Raw genomic sequence first — 16669 nt, 5'->3', positions numbered from 1 at the left:
GCAACGCGCTCCCTTCAAAAAAACGACATAACCGAGGGCGTATCCCTACTATGTTACTGGCCAAGCCTATATGACAGGCCGAGATAGCAGTTAAATAGACCTTAACCAGTGGAAAATGAAAATGTCTTCCCTCTGCCTAAAATGTCCTGCAAGAAGCATAAAACCTTGGATACTGAGCATCGGTAAGGAATTATCTGAAGGCTATTGTTCACACCACTTCTCAAAAACGCACAACTTGTTTCCATACAGTGAGCATGTCGAAGAGGCCCTTGAACTCTGGATAGTCTCAATGATTCCGATTGGCAAGCCCGTCGCATCCTCTCACGGGCCAGGCCCAGAGGGGCATGGTTTCTGGGTGAGGGTGGAAAACATCTTTATTCACTTTGGGTCAAAAGATCCTAATGGTAGCAGCCTGGGCTTAATGTAAAGCAGGAGAGTAGAGCTTCCATGGCCATCGAGTGGCTATCGAGAGGAGGGATAAGCCTTGTTCCCTCACTCTGTCCAGAGTGGGGAGTATCAAGCATAGAGGAGGAAAAGCATAAATCATCACCCTTGGCCAAGGAGGTGTCAGTGGGTCCAACCCCAGTGGTGCATCTCCTGCTAGGAACAACGGACAATGTGTGTGTCTTTGTTCGATGCGAAGAGATCTACAGTGACTAGATCGTGTATCTCCCAGATCTGGTTCACCACCTGGGGATGGAGTCTCCAATCCCCGTAAAGTGGATTCCCTCTGGACAATAAGTCTACTCCTACATTCAGTACACCCAGGAAATGAGTTGCGCATAATGGGAAGAGGTGAGGTGAGCTCTCTTCTATTCTCAGTAGTCCTAGCGGTACAACTGAGATGGGGGACGCAATCAATCCCAGCACTCAGAGGCAGGTTTTGAGCATGACCGAGTGGGAGAGGGAGAGGCACTATCGGAACAACGTGATGTGGTTGTCCAATAGTGCAGCACGATGAAAGAGAGAATCCTTGCCTGACAACTCAAACTGAATTAATCTGCTGCTCTATCGTTCGCTACATACTTTAGTCTGAGACTGAAGTTGTTTGTGGTGACGTCAAAATGAGGGGTGTTGTACAAAACAAAGTAATCAGCGGTTTAGTCATCTCTAACCAATCAGAGTAATAAAGCCAATGACGAATTTTCAGTCAACTTCTTCCATGATAATAGGCTAACGTTTGGCCGGTGAGATGGGTTAAAAGGGAAGTCATGTCGCATACCGCTTTCTCCTGTGTTGGGGCTGCTTCCACACACTTGCTGAACGTTTGTTCTATGCTAGTGCTAGCCCCAAGGGGACAGCGAGATATTTGCAGGCTGTGTCTTGAAAGGCAAACCTGAGAAACGTCCCGTGTGCTGGCAGAATACTTATGTGAAAATAAGCATTGAGTAACATCGCCTCGACGAATAGAGCGAGACAGCACTTTGAGCGTAAGAATACGAAACGTGTACTTTCTCAGATAGCTGTTGAAGTAGGTCCAGAATGATCATTTGTCTTTTTGCCTCAGGTGCTTGTGAATGCACTGAGGGAGAGCTGTGGCACGGGGGACACTTGGGGACAGGCCAGAACACGTAGTAACTTGTTTGCTGCCCCTCTCTACAGCTGGGAACGCACCCCTAGGTCAGGTGAACCTTCTTCCCAGGGGAATCATGTGGATGGGACCTGGATGCGGTAGCAGCGAAGGACCACATCCCCCACTGTCGGCCTCTGTAAGGGGAACCAAATGGTGGGTTCGCAGCCTGCTGTGTCGGCTGGGGGTTTTGCATTGCGAAAAAACCCTGGTGCCAGTGTGATGCCCTCTACCTGCCACGAAAAACCCTGGTGCCAGTGTGATGCCCTCTGCCTGCCACGAAAAACCCTGGTGCCAGTGTGTTGCCCTCTACCTGCCACGAAAAACCCTGGTGCCAGTGTGTGGCCCTCTACCTGCCACGAAAAAACCCTGGTGCCAGTGTGATGCCCTCTCCCTGCCACAAAAAAACCCTGGTGCCAGTGTGTTGCCCTCTCTACATCCGTCAATGGCTCCTCTAATGAATGTACAGCAGACACGTAAAACATCTGGAAGATGGAGGCGCAAATGCGCTCTGTCTTCCCAGGAAGAGAAGTGTCGGTCTGTGACGCAGCACTGGGCTTGAGGTCATTGGCCAGTGACGGCTCAACTACCTGGGGCTTGCTTGTGACGCTAGCTACCACCGGAGACTGAGGTGTAGAAAACTATTTATACTCTAAGCAAAACTTTCCTCTCGGTCAGTACTCAACACTATCGACAGGAGCTGAGGTCCAATGTTCTGCAGCTTTAACCTCACGGTTTCGCCTGAGAACAGTTCAGTAGGAGACAGTGATCTAGTCGCACTGAGGAGAGCTTCTCCAACAGACGCTGTGATTGGTTCTTCAGTTAGTGAATCTTCGAGAGTGAATCCCCATTTGTGAGACATCGAAACAATTATTTGAAATAGAACAGCTGTTAAGTTTCGCCGTGGGATAGCTTAACATAAACCTAGGAGAAATGATTTTGGGATGTAGTTCGGTTGCCATGTCAACCATCTCTCTCCAAACTCTCCCACTCTGAAAATTCAGACGAGTCATTTCTCCCAGAGGGCTGGTTAGGTCCGTCTAGGTGGGGTTCAGACATGGTAATCGATCCGCAGCCAAGCGGAAGATACAGATGCCATCGCCCTGGAGCCTTGTTGGCTCTGACTGGAGCAGACACGCACAGATTAGAGAGTAGTCCCTCACTACACTGACTCCCTGTCACTTGTTGTGGAAATAATCAGAATTTGTTGGTAACATAGGTCAGATGTTTTATATTCATCATATGTTTGTAAGTTACTTCTCATCAAGAATGTTATTTTTGTAGAATACTGTGGCAGGGTTGCAGTATCTGTTCTATGTCAAGACTAAGTTGCATGGGCCGCAGAGAGGGGAGAGGTCAAGGGATCATCAAGCGTGTATCTCTTGGCTCCACAATGTCTGTGTGCCAGTCAGTGTGTCTCTGTGATCTTGTCAAGATAGGATGGATTTGATATATGCCTGTTGATATGGAGGGTTGGTTTATGGTTCTGGGGTTTGAGTAAGGAGACAAAGCTCAACGATTTATTATGTCTATGCTGTCTGACTATGTGTGATCTTTGCTATAAAGGATCCCATTTTGCCATTATGTTGGGACTCTCAACTTGTCATTAGAGATACTGAACTGTTGAAAGTCAAAATGCTATTGCAATGTGGAGGAGGCTCTCAGAGAATTCATTGAGAGACACTGAATTACCTGAGAGTCACAGGGTTGTGATAGAGCTCATATAATTAAAGATGGACTTTGATAACTAACTCTGACTTGTGTGTGTGGTTTGCGCTCATGATTAGGTAAATAGAGGAAATTTCCACGACACACTCCATTTGTCTCACCTCGTCCTTATATCTCTAAATCTCTCCCTCTGTTCCCCTCTGCCTCAGGAAACTCTCCCTCCATCCACTTTCACCTCAACTACTTTTGTCAGCCCCCCCCAATGTCTTCTGACCACCGACTCGACTCTACTCCACTGTAGACTTTCCCCTGACAACTCTCCCCTTTACAGCAGCCCATCTCTCCACTTATGCCCCTCATCTCCTCTCCTCACTTTTACTCTCCTTTCCTCTGCTCGCCGCTATTCTTGGACCCCAGTAAGACTAGCTGTTGCTATTGGCATCGACTAATCCCCTCCGTTCATCTTTCTCCTTCCCCCTTCCACTTCCCCTCCCCACTTACCTTCCTCATGAGATGGACCAGATCCTTGGGCCAGGTGGAGTTGTACTGCACACTGACTGTACTGAAGAGCTGCATTAAAGACTCCACTGAGTTACTGGCATGGATCTCATAGGGCCTCTGACAGAGGGAGAGAGCGAGAGAGAGGGAGGAGGAGGGAAGGGGGAGAGAGGGAGGAGGACGGAAGAGAGAGAGAAAGGAAGACAGAGAGAGAGAGAGAGAGAGAGAGAGAGAGAGAAAGGATGAGAGAGGGAGACAGAGAGGGAGAGAGAGAGAGAGAGAGAGAGAGAGAGAGGGAAGAAAGCATAGACAGACTGAGAAATGGAAAGAAGATAGTATTAACCACATACAGTAAGCTTCAGTTTTCGTTACTCAAGAACAGCTCCACTTCCCATAATGCCTTTCCTTACCCATCCACGCAGCACCTCAAAAACCGTCACGCCGAGTGACCACCAATCCACCTCAAAGGCATAACCCACCCCCCCGCTCACAAAGGACTGGAAGATCTCTGGGGCTGGAGGAGATACAACACAGACAGAGTCAGTCAGCTAGGCTACACCTACACGAGACCATCAAACACAAATGGATATTTACACAGTATGTTAGTGATACGGTCCCAGATTTGTCTCGTCATAGTCGTGACTAGGACCATAGGAGTTGGCAAGACAGTACAAACAGATCTGGGTCCAGGCTAGTGACAAAGGTTTCCAAGGGCTGAAGGAATAACAGGTATAATTTTTTTTTTAGTCTTACCCATGTAGGGCTTGGTTCCAGCTAAGGCCGTGGCCCTCTCTCCATCCTTGATTATTGTAGCAACGTTGAAGTCTGTCAGGTGGGCGTGGCCTGTGAAGACAGCGCTCCTTAGAAACAAACTCAAATATACTGTAACACCACATCCATAAAACTCCCAAAAACATGTTTCTTTCCTTAAACAAAATGATCCAAAAGAAACTTAAAGCTACGGTATCTATTTTTGTCTGAACTTGAGTAGGCTTTCTATCTTTATTGCCTGATGTAACCGAAATCAAATTTGTTGTCTCTGACTAACTTTGACTAACTAACTGACAAACAAAATCAAAACACAAATAGCTTAGTAAAAACATGATTCAGTGTGTCAACGAGACATTTGTTTGCCGGAGTCTGGTCTACCCGCTGGAGACGGGGTTATGAATCCTGCCTCGGCACCTACTCCCAGTCTCCCTCTGTATCTGTCTCCGTCTCTACCTTCTGCCTGTCACTGTCCTTAAAACAATAAAACATTACATTACAAATATATATATAAAAAAGACTTGAAGCAGAGTCTGCCTGAGCATTTTACTGTAAGAGCTGATGTCTATAGACCGCAGTAGTGAAGAGGACTAGTGTGTCCTTGTGCTTCTTTCTGCATGTCTTCAAAGCATGGTGGGGTGTGAGACACACATTCTGGCTATTCTGCATGAGTGCTGACCCCATTAATGTGGTGATACCTACAGTAACATCCTGCAGAGTCATGACTGTGTGTCCTACCTGTCACCTTGGACCATTTTCCTTCTCAGAAGCTCGCTTTACTGTAAATAGGGACATTTTTCTCTTTCTCCCTCTCTCTCATTCTCTACCACACATACTGTACACACGCACATGAACAACAATGTCACTCAAATGGCCTACACGTGCCTTCATAAAGCATGTGACAAAGGTAAAACACACACACACACGTCGTAAACATCTAATGAGTACAAGATAAAGTCATCTCTAAGAAGAGGCATTCTCACCTTGCTCATCTAACAAGATGTTGTCTGGTTTGATATCCCTGTGAGATAGAAACAGAGAGAAACACAGAAATCATTGTCTAAGAATATGGAACTGCACGTGTCTGGAACAGAATGGGTAGCTGTAAGTATTACACGTGTGTGGAACAGAATGGGTAGCTGTAAGTGTTACACGTGTGTGGAACAGAATAGGTAGCTGTAAGTGTTACACCTTTACCCAAATCCAGATAGCAGATGTTCTGAAAGAGCTGCAAAACCTGGACCCGTACAAATCAGCTGGGCTTGACAATCTGGACCCCTATTTCTGAAACTTTCCGCCGCCATTGTCGCAACCCCTATTACCAGCCTGTTCAACCTCTCTTTCATATCGTCTGAGATCCCCAAGGATTGGAAAGCTGCCGCAGTCATCCCCCTCTTCAAAGGGGGAGACACCCTGGACCCAAACTGTTACAGACCTATATCCATCCTGCCCTGCCTATCTAAGGTCTTCGAAAGCCAAGTCAACAAACAGGTCACTGACCATCTTGAATCCCACCGTACCTTCTCCGCTGTGCAATCTGGTTTCTGAGCCGGTCACGGGTGCACCTCAGCAACACTCAAGGTACTAAACGATATCATAACCGCCATCGATAAAAGACAGTACTGTGCAGCCGTCTTCATTGACCTTGCCAAGGCTTTCGACTCTGTCAATCACCATATTCTTATCGGCAGACTCAGTAGCCTCGGTTTTTCGGATGACTGCCTTGCCTGGTTCACCAATTACTTTGCAGACAGAGTTCAGTGTGTCAAATCGGAGGGCATGCTGTCCGGTCCTCTGGCAGTCTCTATGGGGGTGCCACAGGGTTCAATTCTCGAGCCGACCCTTTTCTCTGTATATATCAATGAAGTTGCTCTTGCTGCGGGCGATTCCCTGATCCACCTCTACGCAGACGACACCATTCTATATACTTTCGGCCCGTCATTGGACACTGTGCTATCTAACCTCCAAACAAGCTTCAATGCCATACAACACTCCTTCCGTGGCCTCCAACTGCTCTTAAACGCTAGTAAAACCAAATGCATGCTTTTCAACCGATCGCTGCCTGCACCCGCATGCCCAACTAGCATCACCACCCTGGATGGTTCCGACCTTGAATATGTGGACATCTATAAGTACCTAGGTGTCTGGCTAGACTGCAAACTCTCCTTCCAGACTCATATCAAACATCTCCAATCGAAAATCAAATCAAGAGTCGGCTTTCTATTCCGCAACAAAGCCTCCTTCACTCACGCCGCCAAGCTTACCCTAGTAAAACTGACTATCCTTCCGATCCTCGACTTCGGCGATGTCATCTACAAAATGGCTTCCAACACTCTACTCAGCAGACTGGATGCAGTCTATCACAGTGCCATCCGTTTTGTCACTAAAGCACCTTATACCACCCACCACTGCGACCTGTATGCTCTGGTCGGCTGGCCCTCGTTACATATTCGTCGCCAGACCCACTGGCTCCAGGTCATCTACAAGTCCATGCTAGGTAAAGCTCCGCCTTATCTCAGCTCACTGGTCACGATGGCAACACCCATCCGTAGCACGCGCTCCAGCAGGTGTATCTCACTGATCATCCCTAAAGCCAACACCTCATTTGGCCGCCTTTCGTTCCAGTACTCTGCTGCCTGTGACTGGAACGAACTGCAAAAATCGCTGAAGTTGGAGACTTTTATCTCCCTCACCAACTTCAAACATCAGCTATCTGAGCAGCTAACCGATCGCTGCTGCTGTACATAGTCTATTGGTAAATAGCCCACCCATTTTCACCTACCTCATCCCCATACTGTTTTTATTTATTTACTTGCTCTTTTGCACACCAATATCTCTACCTGTACATGACCATCTGATCATTTATCACTCCAGTGTTAATCTGCAAAATTGTAATTATTCGCCTACCTCCTCATGCCTTTTGCACACATTGTATATAGACTCCCCCCTTTGTTTTCTACTGTGTTATTGACTTGTTAATTGTTTATTCCATGTGTAACTCTGTGTTGTCTGCTCACACTGCTATGCTTTATCTTGGCCAGGTCGCAGTTGCAAATGAGAACTTGTTCTCAACTGGCCTACCTGGTTAAATAAAGGTGAAATAAAAAAATAAAAATAAACACGTGTGTGGAACAGAATGGGTAGCTGTAAGTGTTACACGTGTGTGGAACAGAATGGGTAGCTGTAAGTGTTACACGTGTGTGGAACAGAATGGGTAGCTGTAAGTGTTACACGTGTGTGGAACAGAATGGGTAGCTGTAAGTGTTACACGTGTGTGGAACAGAATGGGTAGCTGTAAGTGTTACACTTGTGTGGAACAGAATGGGTAGCTGTAAGTGTTACACGTGTGTGGAACAGAATGGGTAGCTGTAAGTGTTACACGTGTGTGGAACAGAATGGGTAGCTGTAAGTGTTACACGTGTGTGGAACAGAATGGGTAGCTGTAAGTGTTACACGTGTGTGGAACAGAATGGGTAGCTGTAAGTGTTACACGTGTGTGGAACAGAATGGGTAGCTGTAAGTGTTACACGTGTGTGGAACAGAATGGGTAGCTGTAAGTGTTACACGTGTGTGGAACAGAATGGGTAGCTGTAAGTGTTACACGTGTGTGGAACAGAATGGGTAGCTGTAAGTGTTACACGTGTGTGCAAGTGTATCTGTACATTGAGGCTTGTAAGTATTTCCTGGGTCGTTCAACAAATAGACCCTTTTGGGGGCGTGTAATGCTGTTAAGAAAAACCTTTTATTTCACCAAATGTTTATATTCTGTCATAAAGAGAAAATGTTCCACTTAATATATAAAAAAACATTTTCCCCCATAAAAGAGTTGAAATTAAGAAAAATGTTACAAGGTTTACCATTGATGATTTAATTTTAAATCAGCCATAGCTCCCCTTGTGACAGGGGGAATGGAAGTGGAGCAAGGAGGGGCAATTGAATGCAAGCTTAACACATAAAAAAAATATTTAAAAAATTAGACCATTAGACCCATCTACTATGGGTAACAGGGGTGACATGTTATGGTCGACTCTCTCAGTTTTCTACCACAAAACACCAGAAAATGCTCACCTGCTTTCTCACTATGATTTGAATGTTCAATGTTTCTTTTGAAAAAAATCATTTAAAAAGGAATAGTTCCACCATATTCAAATTATAGTTCAGTCCATGTGACAGGGTTGACCTTAAAATGAGGGACAAATAACTATCTTCAGAAATGACTTTGTCAAAGCAACAAAATAACCTGGGCTTTACAATGATGGTGAAAACGTTAAATGGTTTCAAATGTTCCTAGAAAAAGTGACGTGGGACATTTCCTTATTCATTAAAGAAATCAGATTCATTACATTTTCCATGTTGTTTATCTTAAAGCTAGGGCACTGCATTTAATATAACAAGCTTTTAAAATTAAACATTGGAACGACCGACCTGTGTGTGTATTACGTATGTGACTGTGTGCCGATGTGTGGACGTATGCCCATGTACAGATCCCTACACCACTATATTCGACATGGATGAATGGGAACATGGTGATTTCCAATCCTAACGCCAGGGAGGCACTCCCAGGTTTTCTCCACACATGCTTTTTATGTGGGGCACCAATGCAGTGGAGACCAACATAAACAACAACACCTTGGTGTTAACCCACATGCACAGCCCCCTCCAAGCCCACAGCCCCAGCCCCCTCCAAGCCCACAGCCCCCTCCAAGCCCACAGCCCCCTCCAAGCCCACAGCCCCCTCCAAGCCCACAGCCAATTAACAGAGCCAACCCCGCTTATTTAATTATGCAGCCTGTCACGAAAGTGTGAATAATACATTTAGTCAACATAGAGAGTCTCATACGCTACACTAACATGATATGAGGCTACAGTAAGTCTTTTTTAACTGGTGTTTTCCTTAAGAGGTTTAATGGAAATGTGATCCCAAACCCAAGCCATTTAGTCCACAGAGTCTGTGTCTCAAACACTACACTGACATAAAAAGTAATGTATGCACAAAGGCTATGCTATACCAAGAAGTAAGTCTCTATGTTAACTGGTGTATTTCTCAAGAGATTTCAATGGAAATGTACGGGAGGAACTCAAATATGAAAGTCTCTACACCGCCACAGTGGTTATTTGATGCAAAATCAGCTCATACACTTCACTAAAGTAACATTCCTGTTAGCACTGACCCACTGGGAACACACTGGTAGAAGCAATGCTGCTTCCAGGTCAATTCAATAAAATTTAAAAAACGAAATTACGTTGAACCAGCGTGGAATAAACGTTGTCTTGACGTCTTTGCCCATTGGGGAGGCTATACTGTACCATAAAAGTACATCTCTATGTTAACTGGTGTATTTCTCAAGAGGTTTATGGGAAATGTATTCAATTCACGTCCTCTATGGCCATGGGAGAAATTCCAATATGAAACCCTCTGCCATCCCGCCACCATGGTTATTTGATGTAAAACCATGCAGAGCATTGCTCATTTAACACACTTCTTCTTTGACGTGACTAGCAATGCAGTCAAACGGGTTTCCTAAGTATGGAATGGAAACTCCAGCAGCAGATGACTAACACGTTTGAGGTCTAATTCCACCTCTAAGGCCTTCACTATAGAAGAGGGAAGAGAAATCAATGTTCACTTTTTAGTTTTTCTTCAGTGCAGAAGAAGTAAAGAGAGGGGGGCCCTTGTGTTCTTTGGGGACTTATTTTGTTGCTTAGACTAATTCCACCTTCCTCAGGCATCATGGCAGCAGCAGACTGTTGCTAGGAAACACTTCTTCCCCCATTTAGTGCAACAAAATAACAGTATTCTCCTGTCGCAAACCCACAGCGTGGAACCAAATTGCAGAGCAGGAGATACAGATAACCAGGGATTGGATTAGGCCTCCTACAGCAGACACAACTGTGTCAGAGTCAGAAGTGTTGATGCCAGGATGAGAAAACAAAACACACAGAGACTTGGGCAAACTCCCTGAATCTTCTACCGAATAACTTAATTGGTATTTAAATAATGGCAAAGCACATTTATCAAGTTGACAAGGTGAATTACTGTTTTAACTTGAGTTGAGGACAAGTGTGTGTTCATTCTAGTTGGAACTACAGTGCCATCAGAAAGTGTTCCCACCCTTTTACTTTTTATACATTTCGCTGTGTCACAAAGTGGGATTAAATAGGTTTAATTGTTGTTGTTTTTTTTACACAAAATACTCTAATGTCAAAGTGGAAGATAAATGTGAACATTTGTTAAAAAAGAAAAGAAAAATAAAGCACTAATATATCTTCATTAGATAAGTATTCAACCCCCTGAGATATTACATGTTAGAATCACCTCTGGCAGTGATTACAGCTGTGAGTCTTTCTGGGTAAGTCTCTAAGAGCTTTGCACACCTGGAATGTCAAATATTTGCACATTATTCTTTTTAAAATTATTCAAGCTCTGTCAAGTTGGTTGTTGATCATTGCTAGACAGCCATTTTCAAGTCTTGCACAGATTTTCAAGGCAAATTTAAGTCAAAACTGGAACTGGGCCACTTTCAATGTCGTCATGATGTATATATGGCCTTATGTTTGAGGTTATTGTCCTGCTGAAAGGTGAATTTGTCTCCCAGTGTCTGTTGGAAAGCAGACTGAGCCAGATTTTCCCCTAGGATTTTGCCTGTGCTTAGCTAAATTCAATTTATCACAAACAGGATTCCATTATCACAAACAGGATTCCATTATCACAAACAGGATTCCATTATCACAAACAGGATGCATGTTTTGGAATATTTGTATTATGTACAGGCTTCCTTCTTTTCACTCTGTCAATAAGGTTAGTATTGTGGAGTAACTACAATGTTGTTGATCCATCCTCACTTTTCCACTACCACAGCTATTAAACTCTTACTGTTTTAAAGTCACCATTGGCCTCATGGGGAAATCCCTGAGTGGTTTCCTTACTCTCTGGCAACTGAATTAGGAAGGACGCTGGGTGTACCACTTTGAATGGTGTATTGATACACCATTCAAAGTGTTATTAATAATGGTGGGGGGGGTACAGTGATGGGGTAGTCGTTAAAAATTATGTTAAACACTATTAGTGAGTACATGCAACTTAATTAGGTTACTTCATAAGCACATGTTTACTTTGCCATGACAAAGGGGTTGAAGATCATTCACTTATTCACTCAGCTTGTAAACATTTAGAAAAACATAATTCCACTTTAACATTATGGGCTATTGTGTGTAGGCCAGTAACAGGAAAAAAATAATTCCATTTTAAATTCAGGCTGTAACACAACAAAATGTGGAAAAAGTCAAGGGGTGTGAATAGTTTCTGAAGGCACTGTACATGATTGCTCAACGGCACGAATGCACAAAACACACTCACCAGTACGCACGCACCCAGATATTTATTTGCACTTTAGAGGAGCAATTTGCTAAAACGAGCTTTGGAGTAAAGGTTAAAACATTGAGGCCAAATGGTTAAAACATTTTGAGTGGAGTTTGTGGTCTACAGGGACCTAAACACTTTCATTTACAGCACCAACACTTTGACCTGTGCTCAGCCCTTTCAACAAAAGCTCACAACTGCAAGTCATACCATGCTGAAGAAGATTGATTGTAAAAATTGCAGCAATATAGAAATGCCTTCATTAAAAAGGGAATGACCAGGTCCTTATAGAAAGAATAGCATTCAGCAAACAACAGACTGTTGGACAAACAAATAGGCTACTAAAGCCATTTTAGTTTCATAATCCGATGGATAAAAACTCTGATTCTTAACAAGCACACAAACAACTACACCACTGCCCAGTGATATACTAGTGAATTCAAAAAGGTGTGGCTTTTCTTCCAACGAGCACCACATATTGGAGCCTACATCATTAGACCCAGAGCACAGGTTTTCCAGTACTGCAGTGCGGTGAGTATCTCCTGTAGCCGTCAGGCCACACATTAGGTGTCAGAGCTGGGAGAGTGAAAAGGACAATGCAGGACTGCCCGTTCTGCTCGGGGACACTCAAGACAGATGAGAAAAGGATGATGATGAATCATTACACCCCTTAACACAGGGGATTCATCTCCTTTCGGGCATGGAGGTGAGGAGATGTCTGTCTCTGAAACAGGGAGTAGAAGAGGGAGGGCCAGGAGTCCCAGACGTGGCACCCAGGAAAGGAGTAATCAGGGAGGTACGTACAACTAAAAGCAGACAAGCAGTGATCCCCTGCTGGGTGTCAGCGAATGATGGCTGTTTACACCATTTCAGAAAATGATCAGAAAATTCTGGTCAGAGCGACCGGAATGTCGCTCTCTGCTTTTAACACAAGAAGCACAGAGGCAGTATTTTGACTGCATATTAATTTAAAATGTAAATATCTCTGCAATTGTTTAAGTCATGCCCCCCCCTCTATCTTTGACTTTCGCTAAATAAGTCTATTTCACATACATATGTTGTAAGAATTTTTATATCAGAAACAAAATGTGTTAAAGCTGTTTTAAGAGGACATGTCATTTTCACCCAATGCCAAAAAGTGACTTTTTCATAATCCTCCTACAGAGTCTCATTCAGGTAAGACGAGCAGACAGAGCCGATTCGGAGGTTTCCAACTATCACTTTTTCCAAGAATAATCGCTGTTCCTTTGCGGTCCATACATGAGCACGCGCCAGCAATTTTCAAGTTTTATTGTCGCGTGCACAAGTACAGTGAAATGCCTTTCTTGCAAACTCTTTCCCAACAATGCAGTTATCAATATCAGTAGTACTATAAATGAAGTAAAGTAGAACAAAAACCATGCGAGAAATAGAAATAAGAAGAACACGAGTAAGTAAGTAAACTAAGTGGTCAGTTCCAGGGTCAGTGGCAATACAATATTTACAAAGTGCAGGGATACTGGAGTGGTAGAGGTAGATATGTAAAAGGGGGAAAGTTGACTAGACATCCGGAGCATATATGATGATCGTATGTGAGTGTGCGTGTGTTTAGTCACTATTCTTTATTTAATTTAAACCTTTAACTAGGCAAGTCAGTTAAGAACACATTTTTATTTACAATGACGGCCTACCCTGGCCAACGCTGAGCCAATTGTGCGCTGCCCTATGGGACTCCCAAACACGGCCAGATGCGATACAGCCTGGATTTGAACCAGAGACTGTAGTGACGCATCTTGCACTGAGATGCAGTGCCTGAGACCGCTGCGCCACTCGGGAGCCCAGGGAGTATGAATGTGTGTGCATGTTGTATGTGTGAGCAAATTAAGTGAGTATGTGTGAGTGTGCTGGAGTGTCAGTGTGTGCATGTCCTGTGAGAGTTCATTGAGTAAGTGTGAAAAAAAAGTAAAAAACAGTCAATGCAGATAGTCCATGTAGCCATTCTGTTAGCTATTTAGCAGTCTTATGGCTTGGGGATAGAAGCTGTTCAGGCGCCTGTTGGTGTCAGACTTGTTGCTCCCGTACCGCTTGTCATGCGGAAGCAGAGAGTACAGTTTATGGGCTTGGGTGGATGGAGTCTAACAATTTTCCAGGCCTTCCTTTCACACCGCCTGATATAGAGGTCCTGGATCGCAAGGAGGGCGGTGCAGTTGCCATACTAAGCAGTGATGCAGCCAGTCAAGATGCTCTCAATGGTGCAGTCACCTCCCCGTTTCCTGTAGTCATCATCGCCAGTGATCAGGCCTACCACCGTCGCGTCGTCAGCAAACTTGATGATGGTGTTGGAGTTGTGCGTGGCTACGCAGTCGTGGGTAAACACAAGAGTACAAGAGTGGACTAAGCACACACCCCTGTGGGTCCCCAGTGTTGAGGATCAGCGTGGCGGAGGTGATGCTGCCTACCCTCAATACCTGGGGTCAGCCCATCAGGAAGTCCAGGATGGTGACGAGCTTGGAGGGGACTATGGTGTTGAACGCTGAACTGTAGTCAATGAACAGCATTCTCACAAAGGTATTCCTCTAATCTAGGTGGTTGAGGGCAGTGTGGAGTGCAATTGAGATTGCATCATCTATGGCTCTGTTGGGGAGGTATGCTTGGAGTGTGTCTAGGATGTCTGGGATGACAGAGTTGATGTGTGCCACAACCAGCATATCAAAGCGCTTCATTTTGACAGATGTGAGTGCTACAGGGCGGTAGTCATTCTGGCAGGTAGCCTTAGAGTTCTTGGGAACAGGAATGGTGGTTGTCAGCTTGAGACGTGGGGATTATAGACTGGGACAAGAGAGGTTGAAAATAACCATGAATATTCTTGCCAGCTCTTCTGCACAAACATTGAGAATACACCCTGGAATAGTTCGGCCCCGTGAGCGCCGGCCGGGGCCCTCATGCACAGCTCGGTGTTGTTTTTTGCCGAAGTGAGATTGTTTAGTAGAAAGGCACTGTTGGGCATATCACGGCTGGGTCTTCCTTTGTAATCCATCATGCCACATGCGGTGGGTGTCAGAGCCTGTATAATAGGATTCCACCTTATTCCTTCTGTCCTTTTGTTAGTTTGAAACCTCTGCAGCGGTCATAACAGGAGTTGATTGTGTCCTCAGCCGTAGGCTTGGGGGTTGGCAGTGATAGCCCTCTGTACGGTAAGCCTGGTCTTTATCTTAGTACCAACCTCTGTGTTAATCCAGGGCTTTTGATTGGGGAAGCAGCGAAACTTCACTATGGGGACAACGTCAGAGGTGCATTTCCTAATGAAGCCGGTGACGGAGGTGGTTAGCTCGTCGATGTTATCAGAGGAGTTCCAGGACATATTCCAGTCAGCTCTAACAAAGCAGTCCTGTAGTATGGCCTCTGATTCGGCGGACCATTTCTCCGTGGAGCGAGTAACGGATAGTTCCTGTTTGAGCTTCTGCTTGAAGACAGGAAGCAGGAGTATAGAATAATGATTGGCCGAAGGGGCGATGCATTGCCTTTTATGCTGCTTGTGGGTAGAGTAACAGTGGTCTAGGACTTTATCACCACTAGTGGTGAAGGAGACATATTGATGGAAGTTGGGCATCACGTAAAAAGAAGCAGCCTCCGTCCGGGTGCATGGTTTTCCTGCTTGTTTATAGCCTCAACTACATATCACCTTTAGTAGCATAAATGCTATTGTGTTCATGGAAATGCATTGTTTCTAATGTTATCAAGACTTTCATAAACACAACCAAAGGATTATTTTTTTCCGATAGCATACAGTATATGACTTTTATTTATAAGACTGTTAGCATGTTGCAGTCAAAAGGGCTGCTTATTGACATAGTAAGGGGGATAGCGAGGACTGGCAGTTCTAGTGTTAACAGTTCGCCACCGCAGTGTGTTTGAGCTCTAAAGGAGGGCCGGGAGACGCAGACACAATTTTGGTTAGCAATGGCTAAAATTAGCTGAAGTTAGTAGTGGCTGTTTATAGAAATCCGAACAGTGGATTACTGTCCTGGCCCATAGATTACTGTCAGGGTAAGAACCATATAACTGAAATCCTTTTATCCTGACATTTGGATTTAACACTATTACGAAGGCAAGGACACACTGTGTCATACACTCAATTAGTATTTGGTAGCATTGCCTTCAAAATGCTTAACCTGGGTCAAACATTTCAGGTAGCCTTCCACAAGCTTCCCACAATAAGTTGGGTGAATTTTGGCCCATTCCTCCTGACAGAGCGGGTGTAACCGTGACAGGTTTGTAGGCCTCCTTGCTCGCACACACTTTTTAGTTTTGCCCATAAATTCCCTATAGGATTGAGGTCAGGGCTTTGTGATGGCCACTCCAATACCTTGACTTTGTTGTCCTTAAGCCATTTTGACACAACTTTGGAAGTATGCTTGGGGTCATTGTCCATTTGGAAGACCCATTTGCAACCAAGCTTTAACTTCCTGACTGATGTCTTGAGATGTTGCTTCAATATATCCATATAATGTTCCTCCCTCATAATGCAGTCTATTTTCTGAAGTGCACCAGTCCCTCTTGCAGCAAAGCACCCCCACAACATGATGCTGCCACCCCCGTGCTTCAAGGTTGGGATGGTGTTCTTCGGCTTGCAAGCCTCTCCCTTTCTCCTCAAAACATAACGATGGTCATTATGGCCAAACAGTTCTATTTTTTCGTCATCAGACCAGAGGACATTTCTCCAAAAGGTAATGGAGCAGTGGCTTCTTCCTTGCTGAACGGCCTTTCAGGATATGTAAATATAGGACTCGTTTTAGTGTGGATATTGATACTTTTGTACCGGTTTC

General features: G+C 44.7%; 1 protein-coding gene across 1 annotated transcript in view; it reads right to left on the bottom strand.

The window, feature by feature from the left end:
- Window positions 1-16669, bottom strand: part of LOC112252852 (serine/threonine-protein kinase 32C) — a 153317-nt gene that overhangs the window by 18820 nt on the left and 117828 nt on the right. Inside the window, exons 5-8 of the mRNA XM_024424524.2 lie at window positions 5488-5525; window positions 4490-4579; window positions 4147-4250; window positions 3740-3856 (exon numbers count right to left, since the gene is read on the bottom strand). Of these exons, the coding sequence (XP_024280292.1) occupies window positions 3740-3856; window positions 4147-4250; window positions 4490-4579; window positions 5488-5525 (349 nt within the window). The remainder of the gene's footprint in view (window positions 1-3739; window positions 3857-4146; window positions 4251-4489; window positions 4580-5487; window positions 5526-16669) is intronic.

Source organism: Oncorhynchus tshawytscha, linkage group LG06, assembly GCF_018296145.1.
Source record: "Oncorhynchus tshawytscha isolate Ot180627B linkage group LG06, Otsh_v2.0, whole genome shotgun sequence".
Taxonomy (NCBI): domain Eukaryota; kingdom Metazoa; phylum Chordata; class Actinopteri; order Salmoniformes; family Salmonidae; genus Oncorhynchus; species Oncorhynchus tshawytscha.
Note: the sequence above shows the minus strand (reverse complement) of the source record. Positions and strands in the feature narration are given on the sequence as shown.